This window comes from Dermacentor silvarum, chromosome 2, assembly GCF_013339745.2.
Source record: "Dermacentor silvarum isolate Dsil-2018 chromosome 2, BIME_Dsil_1.4, whole genome shotgun sequence".
Taxonomy (NCBI): domain Eukaryota; kingdom Metazoa; phylum Arthropoda; class Arachnida; order Ixodida; family Ixodidae; genus Dermacentor; species Dermacentor silvarum.
The window spans coordinates 245,895,497-245,913,083 of NC_051155.1; the positions used below are offsets into that span (position 1 = coordinate 245,895,497).

Consider the following 17,587-nt stretch of genomic DNA (forward strand, 5'->3'; position numbering starts at 1 on the left):
AAACAAATTAGGTTTTGTCGACAAATAACTTTCTTATTTAAACATAACCGAAAAGAAATATTTAAGATGATTGATGCATACGCGTCCTGGCGTGCCGGCCGGCGCGCCTAGCTCTAAAATGGGCTTGGTTTAAGAGCAAGACTAAATGGGTTACACTGTTCTTCCGAGACTTCATTCGCATTTATACGGCCATGAAATTACGGTGACTTGCAGAGCAAAGAAAGGTTTCCCACGAGCCGATCGATACGTGATGTCACCGATATCGAAGCATATTCAGAGGCTGATTTCGTGCACAAAAGCCCAATATAGCTGGGGCTGGTTACCATGCGACCCTCGTTCATCGATAAACTCAAAATCCAGGAGGGGCCTAGTGCAACAACATTCTGTCGCCAGATATATTTTCTTTTCTGGCTTATCAAAACACGGTAAAGACTCAATCACAAGCACGCGATTTCCGAGCGAAACGTTTTGCCGTCGCGGAGGGCAACTCGTCGCTTCTCCGGTTTCTGGCTGGCCAGCCAGAAAACTTCGCTTGTCGCCCGGAAGCCAGCGCGGCGGCTTCCGGATTGCGCAATAACATGGCATTAGCCTCCGCCGTGACAGCAGGTAGTAAGCGGTAAAATCAGCCTTCGCTTTTTTTTTTTTTTTTTTCCATCTCACAGTGAGGACGAAGTATAGGCAAGGTGTTGTCGTTTTTATTAAAATCATTGTTTGTTTAGGCACTGATAGGCCTGAGATGCGACCGAAAGCCGAGAAAGTGCTTTGATTTCTGATGTCACGCTTACGACGTGGAACGCATTCTTACAGGCGATGACGGCATATTTAGACTCTGGTTGAAATTTTATTAGGATGACAATAAACATTTGTCGCTATATTTTTTTTTCGCGATGTCGCGTCCATGTGGTTGCCGCGCGCCGCGACGCGACAGGATCTGCCTGTCGCTTGAATGTGGCGTTGAGTTTTGGTATTCAAGACGTGTAAAGTGGCGGAGACGAAGCGGGAAACGCAGGTGGTCGAAAACGACTGGCGTTCAGCCGCGCGCCAAGCAAGGAGGCGTTGTCGCGGGACCCGCATTATTTTGAAACAATGAGTGGGAGTTGGCTGCCGCCATTTCCTGCGCGCTCGCCTCGTAATGAGCGGACATCCTCGTCGCCAGCACGCGACAACGCGCTCAAGGGCGGCGGCCGGTTGCGCAAGTCGCGGGCGTCTGCGGGCGGCAACCGGATCAAGATGGCGCTCGTCGGCCAGTGGCTGCCGGACCAGGGTTTCCCGAAATACGAAAAGCGCCTCCCGGTCGAGCCAAAAAAGAGGCTTGGCTCGAGCAAGACTAAACAAGCTTGGGGCGCAAGAAAAAGGCGGCTCCCTCCCGGAATAGCAACCTCCTCCGCAGGCGACTCGGTGACACACCGCCGGGCTAAAAATGTATCCGCCGCCGCGCGCGCTCCCCGCGATACAGCGATCCGTTTTCTTTGGCTCACCTTGATGGAGTCGTAGCAGGCGATCACGCGTCCGTTCTGCACCTCCACGTTGGGCGGAGGGTGGGCGAACTTGCACTCGGCATCTTGGCGCGAGCACTTGTTCCGCTGGTACTCGCGGCACACCTCGAGCTGGAGCCACCGCGAGTCCTTGGCCGCCACCAGGCTGGACGGGGTGGCCAGCACGAGCGACGAGGCCTGCGGCGGCTGCTGCACAACGGCGGCGGCCGTCGGGCTCGGCGGACTGGGCGGCGTCGCCACGACGGCGGCTGGCGGTGCCACGGGGCCCAGGGCTGCTCGGTCGGCCGCTGCTGCTGCTGCTACGGTTGCTGCTACGGCTGCTGCGAGCCAAAAGAAACGTGTGCTTCTGCTAAGAGCGACGCGTGTGCGAATGCTTTATGCTAAACACTTATGACTCAACTGATTGAGGTAGCAACATGAATGCTATCAGCCGAGTCAGCGTTGTAATTAATTATGGCGACCTCCAGTGTTTCCCGTAATGTTTATAGAAAACTGGATCATTTCCACTAACGTCTGTGGAAATGTATTTTTCTAACTCAAACATGGTGCACTCTTTACTGCCGCCGCATAAGTGCCGCCATCTTTGAGCACGTGACTGGGCTTATATTCAGCGTCTTCTGGCAATTATCATTTCCAATAGCAGATTACGCACAGACGAATTCAGAAAAGCGCCGTTCTTGCTTTCTGGCTGCTATATTATTCGGCTTGTGACGGTCGAAAACGTTACTGCTAGTGATAATTTAAACAAGGACTGATTTTGGCCCGATGGCGGTGGGTAGGCACGTGTGAGTCCTCTGATGAAGCGATACCCAATCGCGCCTGCTTCACATATTTCATCGTAACAGCAGATAGCTCTTACCCCATCAGGACTTTGCAGTCTGTCGTGACCACAGGGTTTCATAAAGGAATTACTCGAGGGAACTGTGGTGCTAGTGCCTACGGGAGCTGCAAGCGGCCAGTTCATGCCAGCATGGGAATGATGCATAGCCCATGGATTAGCCTAAACTTCGTCCTTCTAGCTTTAAATGACTTTGCAAAGTGATCATTTGTAAGCAAGTGCTGCGTTATAAATAATTAAATAAACATTGTTAAAATTGTCCGACGGCAGGATTCGAGCACAGGATCTCTAGCACAGAAGCCTGATATTGAAACCACTACGCCACGGATGCATGTTCAAGCAGGACCATTGCAATTAGCAGCAGTTCGTGCTTGCAGGACCTTATTACCCTCAGCATTAAAAAAAAAGTCGCAGTTTCGCCCGAAAGGCGAAGTATCAATTGCGATAGCAAATTAGTAGAGAGCTATATATTCGCCTACTATCTGAATATATGAATATATGGTGTCAGCGCGCACAAGCAAACATGAATAGATCACACTCGATGATCGCAGACAACCACTGTCAAAACGCTGGCGTGAGCAAGCGCCACTGCAGCAGCGAGCGAAGGTTCGTGCGATCTTTCGCTTCAACGGAAACTGAGCGGCGAAAGCAGAGCGCATACAAAGGTAGGAGCCGTGTGGAGATCGCTTTTAAGATACGGTGCGCACGACAGCCCATAGCCGCGCAAAGTACAAGTACGCAGTTGCTGGCAGTGTACAAGCCGCACCCCTTCCCTCCCGCGCTGCCTTCCCGTTTTCCTCCTTTCGCGTGGGAGATTCAGTCGCCAGTTCCCCTTGCGCCCGGTCGCTAGATACGAATTTTGTGCCGCAGCTAAACGTCGCCTCCCCTCCCTCCCTCACATCCCCCCAAGGCCTTTCGCGTGACGGAAGACGTCGCGTTTGCTCTTCGCCAGCGTTCGCTCTCCATGAAAGCGCGCGGCGACGTTATCGCCCTTGGACTTTATACGGAACCTCACGGCGACGGCAGACATCCTCTTGGAGTGTCCAATTATAACAAGTATAAATTGCTTTGAAATGTTGACCAATTCAGGCACAGATAAAGGGTAATACAAACGAAGCCACAAGAACATCTGAAGCCCCAAGCACGAAGATTAGACAAATCCATGCATTTCCCATGGTGGCTGAACGATCGCAGCGCCAGAGTTCCCTCTAGTGGTTATTGCAAGAAACTGTATGGTCGTGACAGAGGTTAGGTGCACAGATTTTCATACAATAATTATTTTAGGAAACTCTATGGTTGTGTGCGACCAATACCAGGCCCCGGACACTGGGGGCAGCTTCGTATCCTCGCCAGTGATGGCGCCGCGGTCGTACATTGTTTCATGCCGACCACCAAGAGCGCTGCTTGCGTTAAAAACGTACGCTGCTGCCTCTACCGAGCCTCGTGAACATTTGTTACACAAAATTTAATCAAATATGAAATAAAAAGAACCAAGAATTAGCGCTTCATAACTTGGCGAATATGGAGCCACTACACAAAGCGGCGATCGCGAGCAGAAACAAGCCGCGTTCATATACGAGACAGTACTGGCTGTATTGTTTGTTTTTTGTTTAGCATAAACTGTGTTCTTGCCGAGTGCGGCTTCATGGCCCCTTTTTTTCTTCATCATGTTTGAATCGGAAGTGCGGCAGGCGTCATTTACTCGTGCTCTCATTGTTTTGTAAGAACGCAAGCGAAACAAAACTAGCCGCCGCGCTGCACAAGCGAGTGAATACCGAGAACATCTCCAGGTAAGATAAGACGTTGCTTAAGGCTCGAGTTTCACTTCGTGCAGGCTGCAGTGTACCATTTCTATTGCTTCAGTAGCTACGCCGCTGCTGCATTGAAAATAAATTGCACTGAGCTCTAGCAAACAATTTTGATACGCCTATGGCTATGAGAACGTTTATTTAATGACGGGAATTGTGTCTGTATTTATTGAGTGAAGAAGAGTAAAAAAAAAAAAATCGTGGGGGCCGCAGCATTCATATGGGGATGGATTACCAGCGAAGTTTTTAGGCTGCATAGATGGGCTGCATACATTATAAACAAGCGCCGCACCTCCCATGCATCTGCCGCAACCGCTGCTGCAGCCTCGCCAGCACCTCCGACGCGCGTGACGTTATAGCCACAGAAGCGTAGGCCACGTGCACAGGCGCCATCGCCACACTCTTTCCCCCTGCTCGTCTCCATTGCTGCAGCGCTGTCATATCACACTCTTCCCCCTCTCCCCACGAACGCACGTGGCGTTATAACCAGGGAAGCGCAGACCACGTGCGCAATCGCCTCCATTCCTGTCCAATCGTATCGTATCTATTCCTGTCTACGATACGGACGCAAGCCGCCCAGGGTAGTACCCCCTCTGGGAGCGCGTGCAGGGGATGTATACGGGGGCTAGAGGTAGTGTTCCCAATACGGCGATCGCAAGTGATCGCACAGCGATCAACATGCACAAAGCACTGATTTCAGCTATAGAACACGGGCACATGCTCGGTGAGTGATATAACTCATTCCGGTAATTTGTAGCTGCTGCCACACGTGGTTGCATTTCCGGCGCTTGTTGCGTGTCGTTAACGACATACGAGACGTTTACCTTTCGTATACATATCTCCTATGTGCTCCGAATGTTACATCGAACAAAACAACCCTTATTTCTGTGTTTTGTATATTCAGTGCGTTGTGAATAAATGCATAAAAAATGCTGTGAAATGACAGCATAACCGCGCATTGTTCCTGTTTGACAAAGCACGCAAATGTATGAAAACAAAACTTGTACGACTTTCTGGTGTTTCTATGAGACTGTCCACTTAATACATTTCTTTACACCACATTTTGCTTTTGAAAAATGTAAGATTGAAGTGTTCCAGATTATTTGTCACGCTATAGGGATCGAAACGAGGCCCTACATCCCATGGGACGTGTCGTGGGCTATAGCCGACATCTATCTACACGACCGTCCAGAATAGAAAGCAAGAAAAGCACTGATTTCTTTATTCTCCCGAGCGCGAGCCTCGAGGAGCCCGAGCATGGCGCAGGAGCGTGGCCAAGTGGGGCTGCAACCGAGGAAGACGAAGGAGACCCCAAGACAAAATGAAAAAAAAAAAAAAAAAAAACACAGAAGTCTACCGCTGGAAACACCGGACGGGTGCCCACATCTAAACCGTTTTCGAGGGGAGGGTGGTGATCTTAGATAGATAGATAGATAGATAGATAGATAGATAGATAGATAGATAGATAGATAGATATAGATAGATAGATAGATAGATAGATAGATAGATAGATAGATAGATAGATAGATAGATAGATAGATAGATAGATAGATAGATAGATAGATAGAGCGACCGCGCGGCAAGGCATTTCTCTCAAACACGCTTGATGAAGAAGAGTCCGAGCAGCCAACGCCGTACACAAGACAACCTGCGGCCATGCATGATGGTCTGCCCAATTAGTTGAACAGTTCGAATAGTATTAATAACGAGAACTGTAACATCACAAGTTCCAAAAGTCTAGAGCGAAGTTAGATGAGAGACTAAATTCTTTTCTCTAGCGTTTTTCTTATTATTATTATTATTATTATTATTATTATTATTATTATTATTATTATTATTATTATTATTATTATTATTATTATTGTTGTTGTTGTTGTTGTTGTTGTTGTTAAATTTCTCGGTTCTGCGGAAATTCCGGCAAGTATTAATAATAGGGCGTCGCTACGTGCTACGTGTTCGCACGTCTGGATTGTAGCGCTCTTACGTGTGCACATGTGTTCGACGAACGATGGCCGCGTGTTGGCCGCAACCCAAGCAGACAGAAGGGTTTCAATCGGCTCCCGGCGCTGCCCCATCGCTTATCAACTGCGACCGTAGTAGCTTTCTAATCTTCGCTGAGAAGATGCTGGCGTGGCTGTCTCGTTCACACTGGATGCTACCGGCTCATGCAGGCACGGCATACTGGTCTCTTTCTTTGAGAACACGTTCCAACGCGCTACATTTTAGACACGCAAACGCGTAGTGACTGAGAAGTACTTAAGAACGTCATTTTCGAAATCATTGCTGACCTTTCTCAATTCCTTCCTCCACCCCCTCCCCTTAAAAAGAAGAAAGTAATCCATCAAAAAAAAAAAAAGTAAGCAACAGCAGTAGTTAAGGATAGCATCAACTCGCCCAAAAACAAGCTTTGGTAAACATCGTGTAAATCTAATTCGCATTTGCGTGGATAGGCGGGATTAGCGCATAACCACTATGAGGGATACCCATAAACACACTCAACTTCAAAATAAGCTAAGTCGTACCTTTTTCTTTTTTTTTTTTTTGGGGGGGGGGGGGGGGGGGGCTCAAAAGAAAGATATTTTATATAATCAGACAACTAAGCGCCCTACAAAGATATTCTGAGCAATCCAAGGCGACTGCGAACACGTCCGTGAATTTATAAATGTTTGGCGTGAGGCATCTGGAACACATGTGAATCGCAAGTCTAGCACACTTACTCGACGAAGGCTTTTCGCGTCTGTTACTGTATAGGAAAATGGTTACCGTATCTGCAGAATCTTAAGGCACATGGGCGCAGTATATATTCCACTAGAATTGATAGATGACGATGTAGTGACCTGGCATATAAGCGCCGCCAGCGGTTCGTCCCGCTACGAGCAGCAACCAACGAGGCCCTTAGCAGTATAGAGTAATTCATCGCACTGGAGCGCTCAGTACTGTTGCGACGCTGCTTTCGGGCGTCTAAGCGTCATAAACTCCCTTTTATTGCTGTCAGGTTACATAGAAACCTTGGTCTCTCTCACCCGCTGTGGTGGCGCATTTGCTTTGGCGTTGCGCCGCTATGCCCGAGATCGAACCGCGAGATCGAAATGCAAAAACGCCCGTGTACAGTGCATTGGGTGCACGTTAAAGAACCCCGGGTGGTCAAAATTAATCCAGTGTCCTCTGCTACGGCAAGCCTATGAGGCACGCTGTAGCGGTTGGTTTAACTACGTTTGGTTTTGGCTTGGTATAGCTTGGTTTTGGCACGTAAAACCCATAATTTAATTTTTAATTTAGCGCTGGTCTCGACAGTAGCCATCTCATTGCCGAACTGAAAAGGCTATCTGCTGACCTAGCCACAACCGAAAATCAAGGCTTAAGAAGTAAGCGCTGGAGGGCCATTATTAAAATCTATGCAATCCGAGGTATTCATATTACGTTATTCTGAAGCTATCACTTGATCCCAAATAAATACAGCGAGCCATTCCGCTTTATGAAAAAATTAAAGGCACGGCTTCAGTACCAGGGTCATTAGCAATAATGAAAGTTGCTTTTGTAAGACGCAAGTTTGTGGCAGTCACCCCCTTCTTGCTTCTACTCAAAACTCTCTCTGCCGGTTCCAAGCGCTACATGCTTGATGACGCGTCTCAAACGGCGAAGGAACTAGTACCCTAGCAGCAGCTTATTCCGCACAATGGTTTTTATCGCCGCTGCCGAGCAATACCTATGTCACGCATTTTCCTTTCTGTAAATCCCGGCCGCGGCGGCCGCATTTCGATGGGGGCGAAATGCAAAAACGCCCGTGTACCGTGCATTGGGGGCACGTTAAAGATCCCCTCCCCTGGTGGTCAAAATTAATCCGGACACTGCGGCGTGTCTCATAATCAAATCGTGGTTTTAAACCCCAGAATTCAATTTCCTTTCTGTACTAACTTGCACTGTTTCATTCCAAAACTGCAACACGTGTCCGATCTTGTACTGTCATCCAACTCAACTTATTCAGTCAATCGATGAAGCGTGGCTCAGTAACGATCTCTGGGAAGTGACAGATGACTTGCCAATTGAAGCGCCAACTTTTCTAAAGGATCAGGCCGACGAGCAGGCGTCTATTCCTGTCAGTTATTATTCATGTCGCAATCGTTCTTTGTCGTGAACAATCGATGCTCTTGGGCGTCTGCTGCCTCGTTTCAGACTTGCAGCTCAGACTTTGCTGCATTTCCAGCACTGCAACGTCGATCCTAATGTAACAATAAGCCAAACAGAAGTCAGAAGATTTCTCGTTGCTTGTTTCACTGTTAACCAACACACTTCAATTCTTATCGAAACCAACACGTGCCACAGAAGGCGCTGCCATCAATTTGGATTGAATACTACTGTCCCACAGTTTGCCATCCATTACTATTCCTAGGAGAATCGGCAACAATAAGGCTGTCCATACTTCCTTTAACATTGCACGCAAAAATATAAAAATAATAATTAAAAAAGGACAATTTATTCGACGATTTTATAAGTAACAATTTATACAACTTGTTTTACTAATTCGAGGTCATCTTTTCCATCCACACAAAGCCTCCGAGATTTAGAGAGAGAGAGAGAGAGAGCAACTCTAGAAAGCCGCAAAAAAAGCCCCTCGTTCACCAAAGATGCGAAAACACAAAGAAATGCTTGTATAACAAAGTGCAGGACAAACAACAGTTATTCACGGGAACGCGAATACACAAGGCAACATCTTGTTCTGTAGTGCGATGGCCTACCAAGAATCCTAACGAACGAACAGTCCAAGAAAATTCCGGCAGGTGATAAATGCTCAGAAAGCGTGCAGTGTCGCACTCAACAACGAGAAATGTGAAACACTCGACGATAACGAGTGTGCCGCTGACCTCTTGCTTCAGGGTTTTCACCAAAGAAGCAAGCGCGCCCCTTCTTGTTTCAATTACCAGTACAAGAAGTATTATGCCAGCCGTAGTTGCGGATGACATTTCATCGTTAACAAAAAAATCTTAAGCTCACATCTTGAGCTAGCGTAGATAACTCCCACAACTGCTTTAATTATACTAAATATATAACCGCGGTATTACTTATATTTTCGCAATCACTTTTCGCTCGCAACATACCACATGACTGAAAGGCGGGAAAGGTTGCACCAGAATTATCCACTTAATTATTACCCCATCAAACAAACGTGGCCAGCAAGATCGCGGAACATGCCATCTATACGGAAATCAAGAAGTTTCGTGACTCAAGCAAGTACGCTTTTCTTTCTTTTTTCATTTGCCCAAGCACTGGTTTCGCAAAAGCTTCTCCTCCGATACTTAGCTGGTGATCTTGGCACAAATATTAGCGGAGAGAAGTTCGCATGGTGCTGCTTCCTTGCGATTGACGTCACGGCAAGAATGACGCTCGCTCTCTGCCGCTGCGGTCGCTCGCTCCGGTTGGAGTGGAGTAGGCGTGCGAGCCGTGCTTCCCGAAGTATGTGTCGGCTGCTTGATGCAGTCACGCTTAAACTGCACTTTGATTTTCTAAACCGCGTGACTCGCGACATTTGCATCTCGGATGTCGCAAGCTAGGTAGAGTTAATGAAGGGGCTTACTGATCTTGGCCACAGAGGCGCGTCACGTCTGCCGATTAATTTTCTTGAGAAAAAGAACATTTGTAAATTCAGCATGTAAGAATTTTGTACGATGTTTTGCTCAAAACATTCCTCTTATTACTTGGCCAATGCTAAGCAACCTTACGACGAAGTATTACAGGACAGGTGCTCTGCTATCCTTCCTTCTATGCACTTTGTTTGTGGTGCTTGCTTTACGACAGATCGTTGTCGGGTCGCCCAATTTTGTCACCCAAATAACGTCGCATTACAAGCAAGCCAGGCGGCAAAACCACGCCGCCATCTTGCTTAGCCAGCGTTTGCTTTGGTCTGTATTCCGAGATCTTAACGGGGAGTGTAACGCAGGAAAAGGTGCCTCTTGAAGGTGGGGGTGAACAGTCGCTAGGCTAGACGCGCGTCCTCGCTCAACGCCAGCAGCATGTCAGACTTCGTGTATCTCATTCCCCCGTTCACTCGAAAAGAGGGACGGACTGCCAGCGAAATAGAAAGCGCCCGTTCAGTCACCAAGGCGCGATCGATTGCACCACTGGCGAGCCCGCTGTGGCCGCACTGCGCACCCTGCCTAATCTATAGCGTCCGGGACAAGAGCGACGCCCGTCGGGGCAGGTGCTGGCACACCTCGCCGCTTCCGTGGCCACGCGACAGGGCAGGCCGAAGATTCCCTGCTCACGTGGCTGAGGAAGCGTAAGCGGAAAGGCCGAAACATTCTGGGCGAATGGCGCCTGCCCAAGTTTCTGTGGATGCGGGCTTTCGCGCTGCTGAAAGCGAATGTCACGGCTCGCGAAAGCTGGCTGCGTGACTTCACGCTCCCTTTTAGTTGTATTTCCTTCCTCCAGACCAAGACGGCGCTCCCCCGCGAAACTTGTGACGTCACGTGCGACCAAGGACTAGCGCAACAATACGGTGCACACAACCAACACTGCGCAGCGTGCGATCCCGCGGTGCGATTTGCGATGCGAAACCCGCGATCTCGTACCACCTCAGTACTGTGTCGTCTTTGGCAGTTTCGACGCGCAGTTTATAGTTGTCAGAGCCATTAAAAAAGGCTTCTTTCTTTGTATTCAGTGCCTCTCAAGTAGCCACAATTGGTTCTGAACATGCAGGAGGTTGATAACGCCCCGACATACATAATCAGCGAGTGTACAAAGTGGGCGAAGGTGTGCTCACTTCGTTATAATATGGTAACGTTAGCTCATCGGCCACCGAATTAGTCACTAGAGGGGAAAAAATATTTTTTTCACAACTGACTGAAATTCTTGCGCTGAAAGCGCTTTGGTGTTTAGTGCTTCATAGAAAGTGCAGTCGGCTGAGAATATTTTGGTGTGCTTTACGCGTGCTGAGCAAAATTTACAGTGAAACGCTTTTTTTTTTTTTTTCAATTCCTGTACTTGCCGTAACGTAGTGTGGAATATATGTTTACATGGAAAAAAGGGCGTTTTCGGTTTATCATCATAACAGTAAGCCCTGGCTACCACGATTAAGCACACACACGTGCTACTGTTAAAAAAGATGTGCATTACCAAACGTGCAAGATTCGTTAAGAAGCACGGCAGTGGGGCGACATAGAAAGTGAGCGAAAGGACACTCAATCGTTGTGTCACAATGCACTCACCTCGGTGCTGTGTATATATATATACATATATAATATTTCGAAGCCGAGCAGCTAACTTTACTGTGATAACAGTAGTCACGACGACAGAAATGGTGATCTTCGCACGACGCTAGGGAATTAGTTGTTATAAGGGAAGGCATTGCTAAGAAATACAATATTCTGCTCAGAAACCGCCCCGCTGCTTCGGTGGCAATGTGTGAGAGTATAACGGGTACCTATGGGACCACCCTGTTGCTAAAACATCGAAAGACTCGGTCTTGCCATGTGCGGAGGCTTGATAATTTGCTGTACAAGACGTGAAAACAAAACACGTGTACGATGTTGTGTCTCGTAATAGCCGACAGCATGGTGTTAGTGCCAACATCTCCTTATTTACTCATGACAATAAAAGAGAGAGAGAAGAAAAGAAAAAAAGAGAGACCGGGCGACGGCACCACCTTTAGGTTGTGTTGACGCTGGTAGGCCAAATAAAGGACGCCACCGTTGCCGCAAGACTGATTTAACTTCTGTCACCAGATGTCGCCATATAATTTTGTCTTGGCGACGCGGAACGTCGTCAGCTGGTATTGCTGGCATAAGCAATAAGGCATTGCTGGAAAGTAACCATTGGCACCAAGTGGCTTATCTTACAGAATGCGATCGTGGCGCAGAAACCGGCAAAGACCTTCTTGTTTTCTGGGAGGGGTTCTAGGTACAACTTCGCGCAAACATGGAGTGGGACTCGGATCATCACAAGTGGTGGATACAATAAACTGAAAGTGAATTCTATTTTCTTGGCACTAGCATGAAAGAAACTGAGAATTTTCGCGGCTAATACCGTAATACTCGGCTAAGGGCTGCACTCGTGTAAGAGCCGCAACCCCCAACTTGCCAGCCCAGAATTCGGAAAAACAATTGAAATAAACAATTCGAAGACTGAAGAGCGCGTCGCAGCTCGTGTACATGCTCTGGGATTCTGTGCGCGCGGCGTGCGCTGCGATCGGACATCGTTGTGAAAATCTTTGACGTCGGTCATACCTAACGCCATGGAGGGCTCTGATGACGACTGCATCCATGAGTGGTGCTATCGAACCGACTCTTAGCAGCGACAGTAGTGAGGACTATGGACGGGCAGCAGTTGTGTGGCGTGCTTGCGTGAACAAAAAATATATGCGTTATAATAGCAACAGCGTTTGCACCTTTTTTACACAAAGAAATAAAATCGTCCAGAAAAATTATTACACGCATGATGTTACATGAGGCCTCAAAAATTAGACCGCAATGGCTCACCTCCATGTGAAGGCCGCACCTCGTTGTTGAGATTGCGAGAAAGAAAAAAAAAAAGGAAAGAAAAAGGTGCTGCTCCTACAAAAGTAGTATATACGGTAACTCCTCGATGCAGTATGAAATGTCACTGCTTAGAAAACTGAAAGAACGGCAACGCGCCTGGGTGTGTTTGCGCATTTCTTGCGACACACGAAGAGTCGCCATCCTTTGAGATTTTCTTTATTATCATTTGCCTGGCAGGCAGTCTGCGGCGGATGCGTGCCAAAGTGTGCGACATGGCCGCACCCAGTTGTCAGCAACAACGTGGCGTCGAGAGTTGCTGCAGCCAGCCGTCTTTCCATGGCACTGAAGCAGCCGCGTACGAGAGCCTCGCGCAGCAGAACCAGTCCAATGTTGTTGCGGTAATGTGCACTGGATGGAAGGAAGCATACCAGCTCTTCATTCAATTAAGGCAGTTGCGAAAATAGGCTCCATGTTTCAGTAGCGAGACCTAATGATTCGCCAATGATTGAAGTATGTAGGGTGCCTCGATGCCAGCTCTGACGTGGTATTAAGCCACCATAAGACTCTGCTGATCGTCGCGTCACACGTGGACAATTCTCACTATAACACTCCCCTTTTCCGAACACCGAAACAAAATTATTACCCATAAAGCCAGTGCAGAAAATCAAAACGCATTTCCAATCAGTCCCTTCGTTAGGCCGTTTCAAGCACTTTTTAGCAGGTGATAAATTTTCTAAACCGAAGGGAATGTTCGTTTTGTCGCTCACTTAGTTTTCCGAACTAGTATTGATGCTCGAGCCTGTGACCAACATCGAGGAAGACACTCCCACGATATGGCGTCCACTGTAACATTTACGATGCTTTCTAATCGGGCGTCCTCTTCACTGAACTTCTTACTGCGAATGCGCGCTTCGAGTGATAGCTTTTGAAACGGGTTCGGTAAAGTTTATTTTTTAGAAGCATTGAGGTTCGGTGCTTGAGAGAGTTTAGAAGGGCAACAAAATACACCGACAAACGACGTCGCCGCGCCGACGTGGACGCGAGGCACTTAAATATTTCACCGTCATCCGGGCGTGGTTCAGAGTTGGGCTGCGAACGCGTGTGTTGTGTTGTGCAGTATGCCGCGCCACCTTGGGACGCCTCCTATGCATTTGTAAAATGCGGGATCCGCCGAATATGCGGGACATGCAGCGGGTGAGTCTTCGAACGGGTAGTCATTGTGACGGTGTACAGTAAAAAGCTGAGCGTTATCTCGATCCGCTGCCAGCACTGCGGTAGAAGTGAATATAACGGCGTCCGTGATGTATTCACTTGTACCTCAACGAGGTGGGAAAAGTTTCCAAGTGTGAATGAGCCAACCGCGGACGTGTGTACTGTGCTCATGAATAACGCCGTCACCCCGATGTGCTAATAAATTTATCACCGGGACGAACAAATCTTGCCAGCTGCGTTCATCCGAACCGGATGTATACCCCTGACGGTCGGTTCTCTAGCCCGGTGTTGCGCATTTATGCGAGTTGTGGAATATACTGGCATGTCAATGTTTGGATCAGTTATTTCTTATGTAATCAGTCGCATTGTTGACCCTAGCAATTCGTACCGCGCTAACTGACCGCATATAGCCCCATCGGAGCTTAGTCCGTCGGAATGCGCTCGGTTTTTATGCACGTCATAAAAAGATTTGCTGAAACTTGTCAGGACACGCCACACTTCTCTCGATGGCAGTCCAGTGTCTCTTTCCAGGGCATCTGTTTTCGCCGCCACCCCGCTTGAACCGAGGTGCGACAACCGACAAGGTACATTTCAAGAAATAACATTTTGACGAGCTTACGCGATGATGGGCTTGCGTACGCAATGGGCCGATGTTTGTGATAAGCTTGCGCCCAGCAAACGTACCAAGTGAAGATGTCTGTGCCAGAGCAGAACGTATGCTTAATGCACGCCGACGTGCGCCACAGAATCAGCCGGAACTGCCTGTGGTATATCGAGAATGCCCCTAGCGGACAACTAACTCAACGATTCCACTGCCTGTGGTACATCGAGAATGCCCCTAGCGGACAACTAACTCAACGATTCCATTAAACAAGTTTGTTTTATCTCTGAGCCGGTATGCGCCTGTCATCAGAGCCTCACACGGAGACCGGCGCTTGGAAGTTGTGCGTATACTTCAAAAACGCCCCGAGACTGGCCGGCGGACGCAGCTGGGACCCCCGAAAATTTCTGGAATCCCATTGTATGCTGGTTGTGTGCGAACCTCCTTTGTGTCCACTTACGAGCACTGAGATGATGCCTCCTGCACAGCACATTGTAAATTCGGCACATTCTCTCCATCATAACAATCAGAAGGGAACTCGGGCGGTAGAGCTGAATGTGTCGGTACTTCCGCGTGTGTACTACAATGCGGCTGGTGAGCAATCGTGCTGGTAGTCGCCCTTTCCAACAACTCTATGCTTTCCTCGGCCAGACGCGTGACTCACATGGTCTCGATACGCACGTTGAACGCTCTACTCCTCGTCGTCTGGCGGCTTTATCTGCGAGCCTTTCTTTGCATTATAGCCGTGGTACACAGCATAGCTGATCAAGAGCGTACGTCTAGGCTGTTTGGTGATAACATCAATTCTATCGCAGCAAAAATCGCGCTGTCGTGTTTGCTTCTGTGTGTTTTTTGAGAGCCGTAGTTTCATCCCAACATGTGCAATGCAGATTGGCCCGCGTTACAAACCACATTAAATCCCTCGCGATAACACATTGTGCACTGGTGCCAGGATCAGCCCACCAAATCACCGTTTTTTGATTACACAGTATTTGAGGTCAGCCCAGCTTACTATTACACTGTCCAACCCGGGCGTTCTAACCACTACGCCATGGCCGCTTTGCGTGCTGACAAACGCTGCCACGTTTCTGCCGATCGAGCCCACCTCATGCACAACGAGCGGCCATGCATAGCACGTTGATTGAGACGAGGTGATCGTGCCTTGCATGTCCTGCTCGATGGCGATGCTGCATGCTTTCTGAGAATGCGGCGGAGCCTCGGAGCGAGGTGTTCCTTCTAGTGGCACCCAATGTTTTCCAAGAGCTTCTTTTAGAGGCGGAAATCGAAGTCTCTGGCAATTTTCAAGAAAGGCTCGATGGGCGCCGTCTCGTGGTTGCACTGAAACAACAAGTAGCGGGCGCGGCAGTCTGGAAAGCAGCTGCACCGCCAGGGGTTTATTATCCTTATCTCGCGACTACCGAGTCCCGTATTGGCCGGTAGGCAGCGTCCCGAGGCAGTACGACGCAAGCGACTTCATAGCTGTTGACCAGTAGGCTAGGCTTTTCCACCCGTCCACGGGCAGGGTTTTGACAACCCCGTGGTCCATTTTGGCCTCCAGACATTTATTGTACCTGGCAGACCGTCTCATGCCCGTGACGTTTCTAATTATGGAATGCTTCTCAGTTAGTTATGCCAAGACATGCCCCGCAGTCGCACTAAGTGAAGTACTTACACTTGAAACATTCGAGGCGAAGAATTACCGAGCACAGTAAAAGCCACTCCGTTCAAATTGATTTCCAAAGCAGATCAACCAACACATCATCTCATCAGAGTTAAAGAGTTTTCAGCAATGGGGAGCGTGAAAGGAAGCCCGCGTCAAAGCTGCTAGCGGCCAACAGAGCAGTGTGACGCCGTTGGTATGACACGCCTCCTATTTAGGGCAGAAACGAAGATGACTTCGTTCCATGCGGAGGCAAGAGATTTCAGTAAGGATTTTAATTTTCGAGTGTCTTCTCAATGTCGTATCGTTGCCATATATTTTCAATATAAAATTTGGTATAATCAGATTTGGCGGAAAGGACCCACCTGGCTCATTTCATGATGGCACAGAGTAAACCACGCAACCAAGCTTCTTGCAGATGAACCGAGTCCTTACATCGTGCGTCAACCAAATTTCCGCCAAACGCTTGCGCAATCTTTGGTCGCGGCACGACGTCTCTGCTGCTATTCACGCACGAGCGCAACTCAAGCTGACGGGGTGTGGCTCAAAAATGGCGTCCTTCGGTGTGCGTGCGACGCTTTGCTAATAAGCAGGGCCCACGATCACAGAGCAGCGCGAACACCTCTAGCGGTTCCTAAGACTAACCGTCGGACGTCGTCGTATAATCGTCTGACTGTCATGGTCCTATCGTGATGAACTGTCATGGATTTAAAACACCTTAATGGGCCTTGCGGGCAAACAAAAAGCGAATGAGCTGTCTCGGTAAGCACCTCAGGAATGACTGTCAGCCTTTGTTTTCATGGTACATCGCCCTACAGGAATTGTTACTCAAGCTACACGTTCGCTCAATCACTACTTCGAATGAGCAGTCCGCGGATCCGTAGGCATTTTTGTGTTCAGTGGAGTCCGGCGAGGATCACCCAGTGAGCCTTTTGTAATCTTAAACGAGTTTCCCACGTTCATGCATATGGAGTCAAAAACAAGAAAAAGAAAGATGTCTGACCCAATTTAATGGCATTTGTTTTCGAATGGTTTCAGTAGCGTCCTCAATTTCGGCATAGCTCGAACTCTTCATTTATAATAAGCGTTAGGGACAGATATTGCATTTTAGCCGTGGTTATAAGAGCTGTGTAATCATAATGCATACTCTTTTTGCTTTTATGAACCTGACTTGATGCGTGCTTTGGCGTGTGGGCTTTATGTAGATATGTGGCGCTCTGTGAACGACCCGCCGGCGGCTGCAAAGTGGGGTGGAACATACACGAGGAACCTCGCATCAGGACCCATGTCAACAAATCTCTTACGCAAGAGTGTTACTCGTGTCACTGACGATCGCGGCAACGACGAAAGGGATCTGCTCCGGGTCGTTCCAGGAAACGCACAAAGCGTCACAACAGCATCAGGAAATCTTCCGAAAAGCACGAAAAGGGGCCCACGTCCCCGTCGCCCAACTTGTCGACGGGAAGTGTACAGAAGATGGCGACAATTCTCCTAGCCTGGA

The 17,587-nt window shown here is 48.5% G+C and overlaps 1 protein-coding gene across 1 annotated transcript in view; it reads right to left on the reverse strand.

Moving 5' to 3' along the window:
• LOC119440783 (uncharacterized) overlaps window positions 1–17,587 on the reverse strand; it is a 123,941-nt gene that overhangs the window by 63,389 nt on the left and 42,965 nt on the right. The window contains exon 7 of the mRNA XM_037705662.2: window positions 1,479–1,816. Coding sequence (XP_037561590.1) covers window positions 1,479–1,816 — 338 coding nt within the window. The remainder of the gene's footprint in view (window positions 1–1,478; window positions 1,817–17,587) is intronic.